General features: G+C 42.8%; 1 protein-coding gene across 2 annotated transcripts in view; it reads right to left on the bottom strand.

Annotated features, from left to right (window-relative positions):
* Nucleotides 1–11,507, bottom strand: part of CDK5RAP2 (CDK5 regulatory subunit associated protein 2) — a 72,639-nt gene extending 61,132 nt beyond the window's left edge. Inside the window, exons 1-10 of one of the 2 annotated variants that reach the window (XM_082295095.1) lie at nt 11,351–11,507; nt 11,148–11,209; nt 10,434–10,501; nt 6,666–6,776; nt 5,791–5,867; nt 4,918–5,038; nt 3,320–3,471; nt 2,268–2,430; nt 920–973; nt 386–505 (exon numbers count right to left, since the gene is read on the bottom strand). In XM_082295095.1, coding sequence (XP_082151221.1) covers nt 386–505; nt 920–973; nt 2,268–2,430; nt 3,320–3,471; nt 4,918–5,038; nt 5,791–5,867; nt 6,666–6,776; nt 10,434–10,501; nt 11,148–11,209; nt 11,351–11,403 — 981 coding nt within the window. In that variant the 5' untranslated portion in view covers nt 11,404–11,507. Of the gene's footprint in view, nt 1–385; nt 506–919; nt 974–2,267; nt 2,431–3,319; nt 3,472–4,917; nt 5,039–5,790; nt 5,868–6,665; nt 6,777–10,433; nt 10,502–11,147; nt 11,210–11,350 lie in introns of those variants that run through there. The other variant, XM_082295096.1, reaches the window with a different exon arrangement.
* Nucleotides 11,508–13,623: the final 2,116 nt, after the last annotated feature.

Below are 13,623 nucleotides of genomic sequence, written 5' to 3'. Positions count from 1 at the left end.
CTGAACTTCAGCTGACGTTGACCTCTCTTATTTTAGCTGCCTTTGACAGCTCCACTTACTCAACAACATAAAATACCCCTTGGATCTTCTAAGTGGTGCTCAGAGCTGATAAAAATCAACATGCAGCTGAAAACATTTTTCTTTAACGTTCTTAAGGGAGAAGGATACTTAACTTTCTCCTCTCTCCTCCAGTCCAAGAGCCCAAACTGCAGACAAACAAAACTGCTTAGAGAGATGACAGCAGTGACAGGGACCCACTAGAAGCCTCCTCATGGTTACAGTGAGAACAGACCCTGCCCCACACACACACAAAACACTCCCTCCCCTCCCCAACCCCCCACCCCAGTGGTACTTCAACAAACCAGCAAGATCACAATCACCCTACCTCTTTTTCCTTTGCTTTTAAGGCAACAGTTAGTCCTTGGATAGTTTTATCCCTTTTCAAACCATTCTTCTTTTCAACAGCAAGCTCATTTTCTCTTTCTTGTATCTCTTCTTGGAGTGACTAAATTAGATTATGTGAAAGTTGCATTAACTTCCCACTAAGACATACTGTAATTGCACATCAATAAGTACATTCCCTCAGAGTTCTTGGAGCTTATTACTCAGATTACCAACATAAAATACAGTCCCCAAAATGAGAGGCAGCATCTTAAAGATGTGCCTCGAATATTCTATAAGAAGGGGGCAGGACATGAGCATCACCTTCAATATTTGATGAGTGTCTCTATCAGCTTTCCTGAAAATTGCTTCAAAAACAGGAGGGGTCCTCCTGTCACCCCATATAAAAGAGAATTTAACAGAGGAACTGTTCTGCTTCTCTTGAAGTCAAGGCCTCCTGGGCCTATGAAAGGATAACAGAGGGAGCCCAACACACACTGTAAGGGGCCAAGGAAACAGGAGAAAAACTGGAACTTACCTGAATTTTTTTTTCAAAGGAATTTCTCTCATTTTTAAGCTCCATTCTAAGAGCCTATAAGAACAAAACATTTGTTATGGTCACTTCAATTCATTCTCAACACAAATACAACTCATTAAGCAATAAAGTGAAGTAAAATGAGCTTAAAAGCCCTGGGCACGAAATAAGCCAGTCCACATTAAAAAGAAAAAAAAGAAAAGAAAACTCCACAAAACATGCTCAGTGAGACAGAACAACTGCACTTGCTGAGTGAACAGAGGTGCATTTTTATGTGACATTTATCTTTGTCAGCAAGATGCTTTTATCAAGAGAGATTTTAATTAGCACTTTTCCCTGGGGAGGTTACAGAATTATTTGTTTTAAAAAAGTAATCATACATAAAACCAGAGTTGTGCAGAGGTATTCATCAGATTTTTTTCTCCAATACTGCACCCCAAATGATCATATGTACTCTGTCCACCTCCTGTGAAATGATTACAGATGATGCTGTTTTCACCTTGACACACAAATACTCTTGTGAAATCAGGGTGCTTTTTCCTGGCACAGATTGATTTAATTGCAAGATCACCCAGAACCGAAAACTTTTAATACCTGTAATCAATTCAATCATAAAAGATTCCTGACACAGACAAAAAAAAAAGTGTGTAGGTACTGAGCTGAGCAATATTAAGTTTCAAACCAAAAGGGAAGAAAAATTCTCAGATGCCTGACAGCCTCCATAATTAACTTTCTTAATTCTGCCAGCTTTAATTTCTTCTTTGAATAACCAATAGAAAAAAAAGACAACAAGCCTCAGGACCTCCTTCTACATTCCAGCTTTCAGGATCTCTGTCTTCCTATTTAGGAGCCAAGTGAAACAGAAGAGTGATTCTTGCACCTTTTGTAAGCTAAAGGGTAAACTTTGCACTTTATTTCATGAGATCTTTTTATGCCTACCTCCCTTACCACAGCTTTTTTACCAGACCATAACAGCAGAGACACTTCCCAAGAACAAACTCTCAAGTCACATTCTTAACTTTTATAGCAGTTATGTCATCCAGTGAGGGATCTATTAACATCCAGGATTTCTCTAATATATACTTCTGTAAAGCAATTGCACAGTATCTATTACAGAAGCATAAAGTCAGTGGGAAACACCACCTCTCACTGAATGAATGGATAAATAAGGATGAATATTGCCAACCAAGCCACAGCATAAACCGTGAATGGTAAGGAACCAGAAAATGGAGGAGGAAATAATATTTTAAAAAATTGGCTGATGTCACTCACATAGCGTCCTGCACAAAACCTTTAAAGTCCTCCCCCCCATGAGATTTATAACATATAATTGGTCAGACAGTTTCCTCACCTCTATCTCCCCATCCTTTTCAAGCCTCAAAGCAATGGTAAGTTCTCTGATTTGTTCTGCTGGCAAGTTCCCATCGGAAGAGCCACTCTGAGACTTTTCCTTTTCAAGGTGCTGAATTAGAGCTTCTTTACTTTTCAGTGACAGATTCAGTTGCTCTATAAGCCTAAAATGATATGATTTTAAATATTAATCTTGCACCATCTACCACAAATTCTCCAGTCATTGCAGTAAATCTTGCAGACAACTCCTCTAAGTGAAGACTCAAGACAATACTTGCAGAACTCAAGGGAGGACTTTCATAACCCTGGAAAACGTGAAAAAGTGCTGTAACCTTAACACAAGCAAACAGGGTTGAGCTATCTGCAAAGTGCTCATTATTTTCCTCCAATACTACTTCAAATATCAACAGTTAAGTTTCAATATTTTACTTGCATTGTCCTTTACAGCACACACAAAAACCTTATTAATCTCTTTCCTTTCTTAGTTCACACACCACATCCTTACATGCCTTCACCAAGTGTCCATCGAGTACTCAGTTTCATCTAAATTTGTATCTAAGCTGGTTCTCATTTCACATAAACAAAACGGAAAAAAAAACACTAAAAACAAGTCAGGTCAGTGATGTTGCCTTTTGCCAATGCACATCTTCACACTTCCAGTGTTCCAAGAACAATAACAATGTTTTCTGACAGACCTGAGTGTTACACATGAAAACTCTGCAGCATAAGATGCCATTCCTGATTCCTCATGTTTTGTAACCTGGCTTGTAAAAGTATTTCTAACAGTGCTTCTCTTCCCATTAAATTTACCTGCCTGACCTAGGAGTTTGTGTTTCACACATCCTGACCCTTTTAGGCTTTCAGAGAACTTTTAAAGACGACTTTGCTACACAAAGCTACTAAACTGGTCGCTGTTCACTCCATAGATGGCCAGTAAGTCTCCTGTACCCAAGGGTAGGACCAAACTGATCAAACCCAAACCCATGCTGACTCTTCACACTTTAACAATAAAGAATTCCAGCAGTTAGAAACATTACTCTCAACAGTTCTGACCTGTCTTTCTCAGCTTCTGTAACCTTGTCCACATCCTTGGCTGGGGCACTCATAATTGAAGCAAGTTTCTGCTCAGCAGCAATTCTCAGAGCTTTCTCCTTCTCTGTCATTGCAAGGGCTTTTTCCACCTCTTCTTGGGCAGCTTTAAGATTCTGAAATTAAAACACACAATCTTGATGCCTGTAAGAACTAAATGCTCATTAATTTTTTCACATACTGAAGTTTCTTCTACCCAACATACATCAGGATGTCTAGTTTAGGAACTTTTACCAAGTATTTCAAGCTATTTGTAAATGCTTCTGAACTCTGTGTCTGCATTTTCAAGATTAATCCACTTTCTGTGGTACAGAAAGAAGGGAAATTGGTTGCAAAGAAATAAATAATACCCTAACTGATAGCAGAACTGGAAACAAAAGTACCCCTATGCTATGATTTTAGATTTAGCAATTATAACATGGTTTTGTCCCACTGTCCTCCCACTACCATAATAAAAAGCTGCACTTAAATTAAAGAGGTTAAATAAGGGCTTTTTTTGTTCAATAAAATTAATATTCCAAAGCTCACTGTAGCTAACTGAAACTGTCTTACAATATTATAAATGATGTTGGAAAGAACTGATAAAGTATGAACCAGACATTTTTCTCTTGAACAGCAAAAGAAATTTGAGATAACAGCCACGGATTTCAGTCAACTTCCTCTGGGTGACCCAACTCACAGAAATGGAGAATGCCAAAAAAAAGACACTTGCCTTATACTACATCAAATTTGATTCAGATCTTCATTTTTACACTGTAAGTTTCCCTGCTGTGCTCACCCAATTTAGCTTCTTATGGAATAAAAGCCTCCTTGTAGCCTAACAAGTCATACCCCTCTTGCTTTCACATCTAAATTAAAAAGTATTTCTTTGGGGGAGGGAGAGGAAAAGCTCCTTCACCAGTGAACTTCCCCACTCAGCCCCTCTCCTGAAAAGCTGTTTTGCCAACATTCACCTGTCAATCCAGAACTCTGAAGGAAATTGATCTTTGTTAGCACTCCCTGGATCTATATAATTACATGGTGCTGTGTAAACCTGTGACTAAAACCACACTGCAGTGTTTGAATTCATAAGCAGAATACAATTAATGTCAGAGGCCAACACTATCTTTGGGCTACAGAATATAGTTGATCTCCATGAGATTAGAAAATCTGCTCTTCAACCTATCAGATCTGGGAAACACCAGCCTGACTGACTGATTTGGGACAGAGGAAGCAATTTAAGAACTTCTCTACCAATTCAACAGCACAAAGAATGCTTTCAGAAATGCCAGTTCCACTAAAATAAGAGGTCATGGAAATTGCCCTTTCCTCCTCCCTCAAGGAGCTCACTTTAAATGGACTTCAATCATCCTTGTAGGTCCCTTCCATTTACACTACAATTCCCCTGTAAAGTAACCAGAAATGGCTCAGCAATAAATACAGTAATAAACCATCTCAAGCATAGATAGTGAGGAATGAAAAAAGACATTATGAAAATATAGGTTGACCACAGTATCAAATCTCAGGTAACAGCACAAACCCAGCAGTGATTTCTTATTATTCCTTCAGCTGTGGCCACTTACCTCTTCCAGAAGGTTTATTCTGCCAGTCAGCATTTCCTCCATCTCTTGCATCTTCTTCTGTGCCTCTGTCCCACGCTGCACTTCAGCATCACCACCCTGGGCCAAGCTTTCAACTGCCTTACTGAAAGACAGTAACACAGACATAAATCCCAGGGCATAGCAACGTGGAACACATTTCAGGTGCCACTGGCTGATGGATTATGCTCAAGCACCTTCCACCTTCTCTGGAACATGCTTATCACTTTAAGGTTAAATACAAACATCTACAGACTGTACAGCAATTTGGGTAGTGTCCATTGAGTTCCACATACAAGCCTTGGCACAGTGGATAAAGAAGCATTTCAGATGTATGATGAAAAAGTGAAATATTTCCTTTATGTATCTAAAGCTTCCAAATACACTATAAAACCTTCAGCAGAACTGTGTTTTCTACAAGCAGCAGCACTGAAATAAATGAAGATATGGAGCTGCTGAGATCTCTCCATTTGCCTTTTCAGTATTTGTTAACATCTCGTGGGAAAAGAACAGGTAGAGTTTCCTTACTCAACATCAGATGACCACTCCTTCATGACTGCCACCTAAATTTTGCTTTCTAGTATGACCTTGTGCAAGGCTCCCTTCAAAGCACGGCAATACCCTTTGAGCAACCTGGAGAGATCAAACAAAATTCATCTGGTCCTCAGGAAAACAAAGAAAATTCCACCGCAATTGAGGCCCATGGGGCAATCAACAGCTGCCAGCCTGGATTAGTTTTGAACAAGACATTTCTAGATAAGTGCCCTTCAGATCTTCCAATTCCTAATGCATTAGGAAAAAAAAACACATAGAAACAAGTCCTAAGTAATGGACATCAAGAAATAAACTGGTGCTTACTAGGCCTTGATGAGTAGCTTCTCCCTCTCCTGTAGTTCACGCTTCAGACTCTCTATCTCAACTTTCAGCTCAATGTTCTGTGACAAAAGAATGAAAATACCTGGAGAGAACTGGAAGATCACCCAGCCCCAAAGTTATTGGCAATGTGTAGATTACTTTTTGCTTGGACCAGCAAATATGAAGTATCAGTGGGCTAAGAATAGACACTTAGCTGTTAAAAGGCATATTTTGCAAGGTTCAAGCCTTTCAGAAATATCAAAAGCATTCAGGACCATTGCACTCAAGCAATACAAATCCCCTACACGCACACTTAACTGCTCTAATGGGGAGTACTGCATGTCAGTTTGGGAATTTCTAGGGTTTCCAAGCATATTTTTCTTAAGCTACAAGATATTTTATTTTCTTTTAAAAACCTGATTTCATCAACAGTAATTTTAGAATTATTTTATTATAGCCTGAGGAAACCTCTCATGATGTAATTGTACAAAGAACTCCTTGGCCCAGAAGCTGACAAACACCATTTCAACACATCAGCAATTACATAAAAATCACCAGTGGAGAAGACCAGGCAGCAATACTCAGATGAAACTGTGATGTACCCAAACATCAATTTATGTTCTTAACTACTGAAACATGCATCAAGAGAGACTCAAGTTTCCATCCCATTATGGAAAAGAGACCTGAGGAAAGCACCTGTTTAGTGTTTAGGTCACTTTAATCTTGTTATTACTGAAAAGGGTAAGGTCAGAATAAAACAATCACACCAAAATTTCCAATAACAAAAAAAGACTAAGAAGACAAGTGAAATAGGCAACCTCCCCACAAAAACTCTTCAAAAAGAGACACAGTTCCAGGGTGTTATTCTAAATGCCTACGATTTTGTAGATTTCTTCAGTGGGACCATCAAACTTCTGCTGCATTCGCTCCTCCAGAAAATAAATACGAAGTTTCAGGTTGAAGTTTTCTTTTTTCAAATCAGTGATTTGCTGTGAAAGAAGAAATAAAAAAAAAAAAATAATAAAAAGCAGTAAAGGACAGAACTCCGCAGTGGCAGCGACTGCTCCCCACAGCAGCACCAGCACTGTCCCCTCCTCCAGTGCCGAGAGCGAGAGAGGAGAGAGAGGAGCCGAGCCCAGCCAAAATCTCACCGTATCTCCGCTCTTCCCCAGAGAAAGTTCCCCAGCTAAGAGAGTGCAGCCAGCTGCACCCTTCCCCTTCTCCTCCTCCCCACAGCCACATCCTTTGTCTCTTAAGTATCAGTCGTTCCCAGCTCTTCGGCAACAAATGGGATAAAATTCCGAGAGAAAGAAAAGGAGAAAAAAAAAAAAAAAAAAAAAAAAAAAAAGGAACAATCCTAACCGGCAACAAGACTGGAATTCCACCCATTCGCCATAGTTAAACTCGTACATACATGTGGGTGACACACACATTCAATTGTGAATGTGTTAATTAAATATATAATACATATTCTTGTGCCCTTTAGAATATTCCTAAAGTATCAAAATACTGACTAACTTTACACAATAAGAATTCAGGAGAGATTTTTTAATTTAACAACATTAAGTAATTCTTCTAAAAGATAGAACTTGAACAAAATACAAGACACCATGTTGAAACAAATATTTTCTAAGCAAAAACCTGGGAAGGCAGCCTCATTAATGGGACCCAGGTAACTTTATTCATAGCAAGAAAAGCCACAAGCACACAAGTGAGCCTAATCGAACAACAATAAAACCTTTGTGCCACCCCATAATTCATAGTGCAATTCTTTGGGGAAAAAATTGCTTATCACTTTTAACCTTCCTTGTAGAAGCAGTAACTTAGTTGATGGTTTCATTAAAGAAAGGAGTCTGCTCCTAAACTTTTTTAAGAGACTAAGCATAAAACATTCATTCAAATAAGACTTGTGTCCCGTGCCAGATGCTTTCAGCAAATGGAAATCTAATATGTTACTCAGGCACTAATAAAATATTTATGTAGGTTTTTCCAGAACAGTACAGTGCTATTTGTAAAAATTATTAGCAATACAATTTCTAAAATACTTAGCTTGTGAAACCCAAGATTACTCTCTGTAACTGCACTCAGAACCTGCATCTGCAAACAATTCTGTTTAATAATCCCTACCCAGCAAGGTGCCTCATCATTATTCACAAAAGTGAAAATCATCCAAGCAACTAAAAATCCTACATAAACTTCATGGCTCATTCCCACACCATGAAGCAACCAGGGTAGATCATTCAGTAGATCAATCCCAGCAGTCCCAGCTCATTCAGAAAAAGTCCAAGTGACAAAAACACTCTGAAGTTGTACCAGCTGAACTTCTAATTAATCTCCATACATTCAATATATTTCTTAGTCAAAAGGAAAAAATGATTTCAAAAGAACTCAGCATTTTTCAACTCTTGTCACATGTATAAACCAGAGTGCTTAATGGTAATATTTTCAAAAGGCAAATGAAACAGACTATGTAATCATAAACTAAGGAGTGAAACAAATGTCATCTCTGATGTTCACTTTCTTGGATGAAAGTTGGAGCAGGCAGACAATTTAAAAGTTATTGGTTAATAAAAGAGAATGTGTAAAATGTGAGAAAGTTCACACTGCAAAAAGATTTTAATGGCAACCCTCTGAACTTACACATTTGAAGATTCAGTCTTAATTCTTTATGCATTTTGATTTCTGTATTTAAACAAAAGGAATGAAAACCAAGACAATGACATATACACTGCACAGAATATTCCACAGCATGAACAGCATGGCAGCAAATCTTAGCTCAGATTAGCTCCTTTCCAAGTCTGCATGGAGCCAGTTTTGTGCATAAGGGATCTGTCAGCAGTGGCTATGGTTTCACAGCACAACAGTTTTCAACTGCAAAGGCTGTTTTAGATTTACAGCAAAACTCTAAGTGGGTTTGGAGAGACAAGAAAGAAACCCACAAGCATTATTACTCAGCTCCCTAACTTGATACCCATCACCCTTTCTGTTCATGAACACCTCGTTACCGATAACAAGGTCCTCCTTAGAGAAGCTTTTCACTTTGCCCATGTAAACAGGTTTTCTGTCATAGGATGGTTACCTCTATATTGCAACTAAGTGGGACACCATAAATAATTCAAAAATCTGCACGTCCAACATTATCCAGTTCAGCATCTTCTCCAGGTATAAACACTGAAGGACCTTTCCTACATGGATCCACCTTTTAGCCCATTTAAGGGTCATTACATTCATCCTGTTCTCTCCGAGCTACAAGGCCAGAGCCCATTCTTTTCATTACATCCTTCTTATAGCCTGTATGAACAACAGTTACAGAAATAAGTTTAATGTTGTTTAATGTATATTCTTCTTCCTTCATGTCAATGGATCTCTGAGCTTCATTACACTGCTGGCATCCATAAAAGTTCTCATCCCATGGGAAGTTTTACAACTCAGTTTAACATGAGGGGTCTGAACATATCAGAATGCCAGACCTGTGGGGAGGCCCCTGCTCTACATCACACAGGACAAACAGCAACAGGTTTTTCCTCCGTTCTGAAGTTTTTTTCCTGTGCCCAAGAACCCTGCAGCTAGTAAACCACTTGCAGAATGTATATTCTGGATTGAGGTCTTTGGCACACATCACAGTAAGAGATTATAAGCACATACTAATGCCAAGGCAGTGTCTTGTCTACCCCAGCCAACACACAGGAACAAGAAAGAAAGGGAAATAGATACACACTGCAAAAAACATCCTTCACCAAGGCTTTCCAAAATAAGCTTAAAATTCTGAGCAAAGAGCAGAGCTTTCTCCTCAGGAGGATGTAAGGCCACAAGAAAATGAAAGAGTTTATAAGAAACATTCATTTCAAACACAGCATTGCCACAAAAGGTAACAGCAGCAGTGCACTGAAACTGCAGACTCTTGACACAGCCCAAAGGCAGCAGCCACAGCCTTTATCTGCAGCATTCATCTCAGATTTTAGATTGCTTTCCCCTCTACCGCTTTTTCACACAACAATAAATGTCTTAAAGTTCTTTCCTCTACTCCTTAACGGGGAAGTTGTCCTGCAACACAGCCCAATCAAATCATCATTCAGCAGATATAAACAACTATCTTACTCAATTTAAAAAGCCAATAAAGGTAGTGTGTTTTTTAAATCTAATGTTTTCCTTTATATTACAGTAAGTGCCAAAATACTTTAATCTACAGAATCATCACAATGATACTAGACTTTTACTACACAAGCATTCCAAGCACACTCCTACTATAAAGTTAAAAGGCATTATACTGTAGTCAATGAATTAAAAACACAAATCCTGCACTAACCTAAATGAAAATAAACTTGATGCTTCCCTGAAATAAATCAACAGCAGATGTGCAAACCAAGTTCTGATGTTTCTGGTGAGCTGCAGGAGCTTTTGAGCAGAGGATGCCAATTTTGTTTCACAACAGTTGGCTGCTCTGAACAACAAATTCCCACCTCAGCTTTTTGAAAGCAACACTTAAGAAATGGAGGTTCAAAGGGTGGACAGGGACATTCACCTGGTCACACCTCCAACAGCTGTGTGTCAACTGACACAAACTAAGAGTCAACACTTCAGCCAACATGCTGGAAATACCTCGGCCATAAATTGTCACCGAGTCTTACATTAAAAGTTCTGCTTACATTTTCATAGTCCTTCATGGTCCGAGCTCGAGTTGGTGAGACAGTGTCTTCTGCCACGTGTGGTACCACTAGACATTGAAGAAGACAGAACAAGTTCAGACAGCAGAATCTCTCTAAGTAGGGCTTCAATTTGGCAAAGGTCTACACTAATCTAAACATAACAAAACCTTTTGGGAAGGGAGAGAGGCACTGCTTGGCCCTCTGTTTACATTACACATTAGTACCTACATTTCTTTCTGATGACAGTAAGCTCTCTATCACTTAAACTCCCAAATTCCATCACCCATTTAAATTATGATGTACACTGGAATTAGGCTATATGAGGTGCACTGTCAGGAATAAATCCTCATAGCAAGAAGTGGATGATGCACAGCGTGCAACTTCCCTAACCCTGAGCAAAATGTGAACAGGCAGCACGGCCTCACTGGATATTCCAAGTGTTTTAAGTACACGCTGCGCAAAACCGCTGATCATCTTATGTAAGGCTCAGAGCCCTAATGACCACAGGCAGCGAGCACACACCAGTGACGCCAGGAGATGCTGACGCTCCGTGGTCTCAAAAACCCTAAAATTACCTTAAAAAGCGCATCACTTAAAAGCCTTTGTTTGGCCTTTCTGCCGCAAGTTTGCGGTTTTTCCCGCAGGTTTGGAGACCAGCGCGAAGCACCGTGCCGGGGCAGGAGTGTGCGGGCTCCGGCCGCGATCCAGCCTTACCTTGTCCGCCGGGCGGGCCGGGCTGGGGGTCCTCGCGGGAGGTGTCCGGCAGCTGGAGGCCGCTGACGTCGGGGAAGAAGGAGGAGAGCGCTGAGAGCAGAACACCCGGGGGGCTCGTCCCCCGACCCCCGCCCGCGGGCCCGGCCCCGCCACACGCACCCGCGCTGCCTGAGCGCATCCCCGCCCCGCAGCTCCCTCCGTACCTGCCGTCGAACGCCAGCGGCAGCGTCAGGTCCTCCCCTGGCAGCGAATCCATGGATGGACCACGCTGTCCCGGCGCCTTTGTGCGCGGATTTGGCGGCTTCCCTGGAATTCAAACGCCCGCAATCGCTTCCGCCATGTTTGCGTGGAGCGAGCTGAAGCCGCTGAAGCCGCCGCGGAAGCGCGCAGAGGGCGGGCACAGTGGAACCCGAATGGGAGCCGCCCTGTTGGACGAGGGCAGGCGCCATGTTGGCTGAGGGCAGAGCGGGAGCCGTGCTGGCCGGGCAAACGGGGAGAGCGCGGCGGGCGCCATCTTGAGTGAGGGAAGGAGGCCGTGGCCTGAGGTGACGGGAGGGGAGCGGGGACAGGGTGATCCTCGCCACTCCCCGGGCCCTGCTCCGAAAGTATAGCCCTTTGGAAGAGGCTTTTGAAGGGAGGCAGCAGGCCCCCGGGCTCCTGCTGAGCCTGGCAGAGCCGCTGGAGCTGATGTTTACCGTGTTCCCCGCAGCGCAAAGCCGTCATTGGACTTGGCGGAAGAAATAAACGCGGGTTAGTTCCACATTCTGGTCACTGCTCATCGTAACGGGCTGGGGTGAAGGCAGCTACTGTCATCATCCGCGCAGGCGGATTTTTAATTAATCGGGTGGGGGTTTTGTAAAGCAAAGTTGTAAGCGTGTCGGCTCTCCCACTTTTGGGAGGAGAAAATGCAACTACATTGGACATTTAAGAACACTGACAGCGGGAGATGCTGAACTGGATTAAATGCTGCTGTTGCGGCCCGTCCTACACGGGGCATGGCCAGGGTAACAGTGCCAGTCACAAGTGCAGCTCCAGACTCTTCCTTGCTGTGCATCCTTGCCCTCCTTTAATTAACTTAGAACCTGTGTCCAGGATTGAAATACCTCCTTGCAATATTTACATCATCACAGAGTCACAGAACTGTTTAGGCTGGAAAAGACCTCTGAGATACGGAATCCAACCTTTGACCAATCCCCGCCTTGTCACCCAGCCCAGCACACTGAGTGCCACGTCCAGTCATTCCTTGGACACCTCCAAGAACAGCGACTCCATCACCTCCCTGGGCAGCCCCTTCCAATGTCTAATCACCCATTTTGTGAGGAAACTTCTCCTGATGTCCAACCTGAACCTCCCTGGTACAGCTTGAGGCCATTTCCTATTGTCCTTTCTCTTGTTCCCTGGGAGCAGAGCCCAACACCTCCCCAGCTGCACCCTCCTTGTCAGGGAGCTGTGGAGAGCCAGGAGGTCACCCCTGAGCCTCCTTTTCTCCAGACTGAGCCCCCCCCGCCCCAGCTCCCACAGCTGCTCCTGGTGCTCCAGACCCTTCCCCAGCTCTGTTCCCTTCCCTGGACATGCTCCAGCTCCTCAAGGTCTTTCTGGTCACAAGGTGCCCAGAACCGGACACAGCACTCGAGGTACCTCACCTGTGCTCAGCACAGGGGACAATCACTGCCCTGGTCCTGTGGCCACACTACTGCTGGTACAAGCCAGGAGCCATTGGCCTTCTTGCCCACTTGGGCACACCTGGCTCATGTTCAGCCACTGTCAACCAGCACTTCCAGGTCCTTTTCCACTGGGCCACCTTCCAGCCACTCTGCCCCCAGAGAGCATCAAGTGGTGCCTCATGCTGGGACTTGTTCTTACCATTCTCTGTAACACAAGGAAGCTCCATCCCAGCAGGACACTCACCTGGCTCACCCACGGGAGTGACCCAGTGCATTAGATTTGGTTTCCTCTTCTGGATTTGGTTTCCTCTTTGGTACTGACTCAGGTCAGGTTTCACTCACTTTCCTCTGGGCTGTCTCAAGGGGACTCTTACTGGCCAGGAATTAGGCCACGGATAAGGGCTGACTGCAGGCCATGAATTCTGTGAGCTTATTATTCCCAGTTCCGTGAGTTTATTATTCCCAGTTGTCCTGGTGCCCTGTGAACTCCATTTCCTCCATGTACCTGCACTAGCTCACTGTTTAGATTGACACTCACCTGTCAAATGCCCCAGACTGGTGGGAGCAGCCACTGCAGCTCTGGATGTGTATGGTTGTGGTGGGCTTCCCATCCTTGCTTAATTCTTTCAGCTTCATGGGTACAATAATGTGCATGATGGAACTGCTGCAGAGTCCCAAACTGCCAGGAAGAGCCAGGCACTACCCAGCACAACTAAGCTCTTAAGTCCATCTCCTGTCCAATTGGACATGCCTCATGCTTTGTGTTTGGGGTCTGATGACCCCAAGGGATGTTTAGTCCCTTCAACTCCCCC

The sequence above is a fragment of the Coloeus monedula genome, assembly GCF_965178545.1.
Source record: "Coloeus monedula genome assembly, chromosome: 21".
NCBI lineage: Eukaryota > Metazoa > Chordata > Aves > Passeriformes > Corvidae > Coloeus > Coloeus monedula.
Note: the sequence above shows the minus strand (reverse complement) of the source record. Positions and strands in the feature narration are given on the sequence as shown.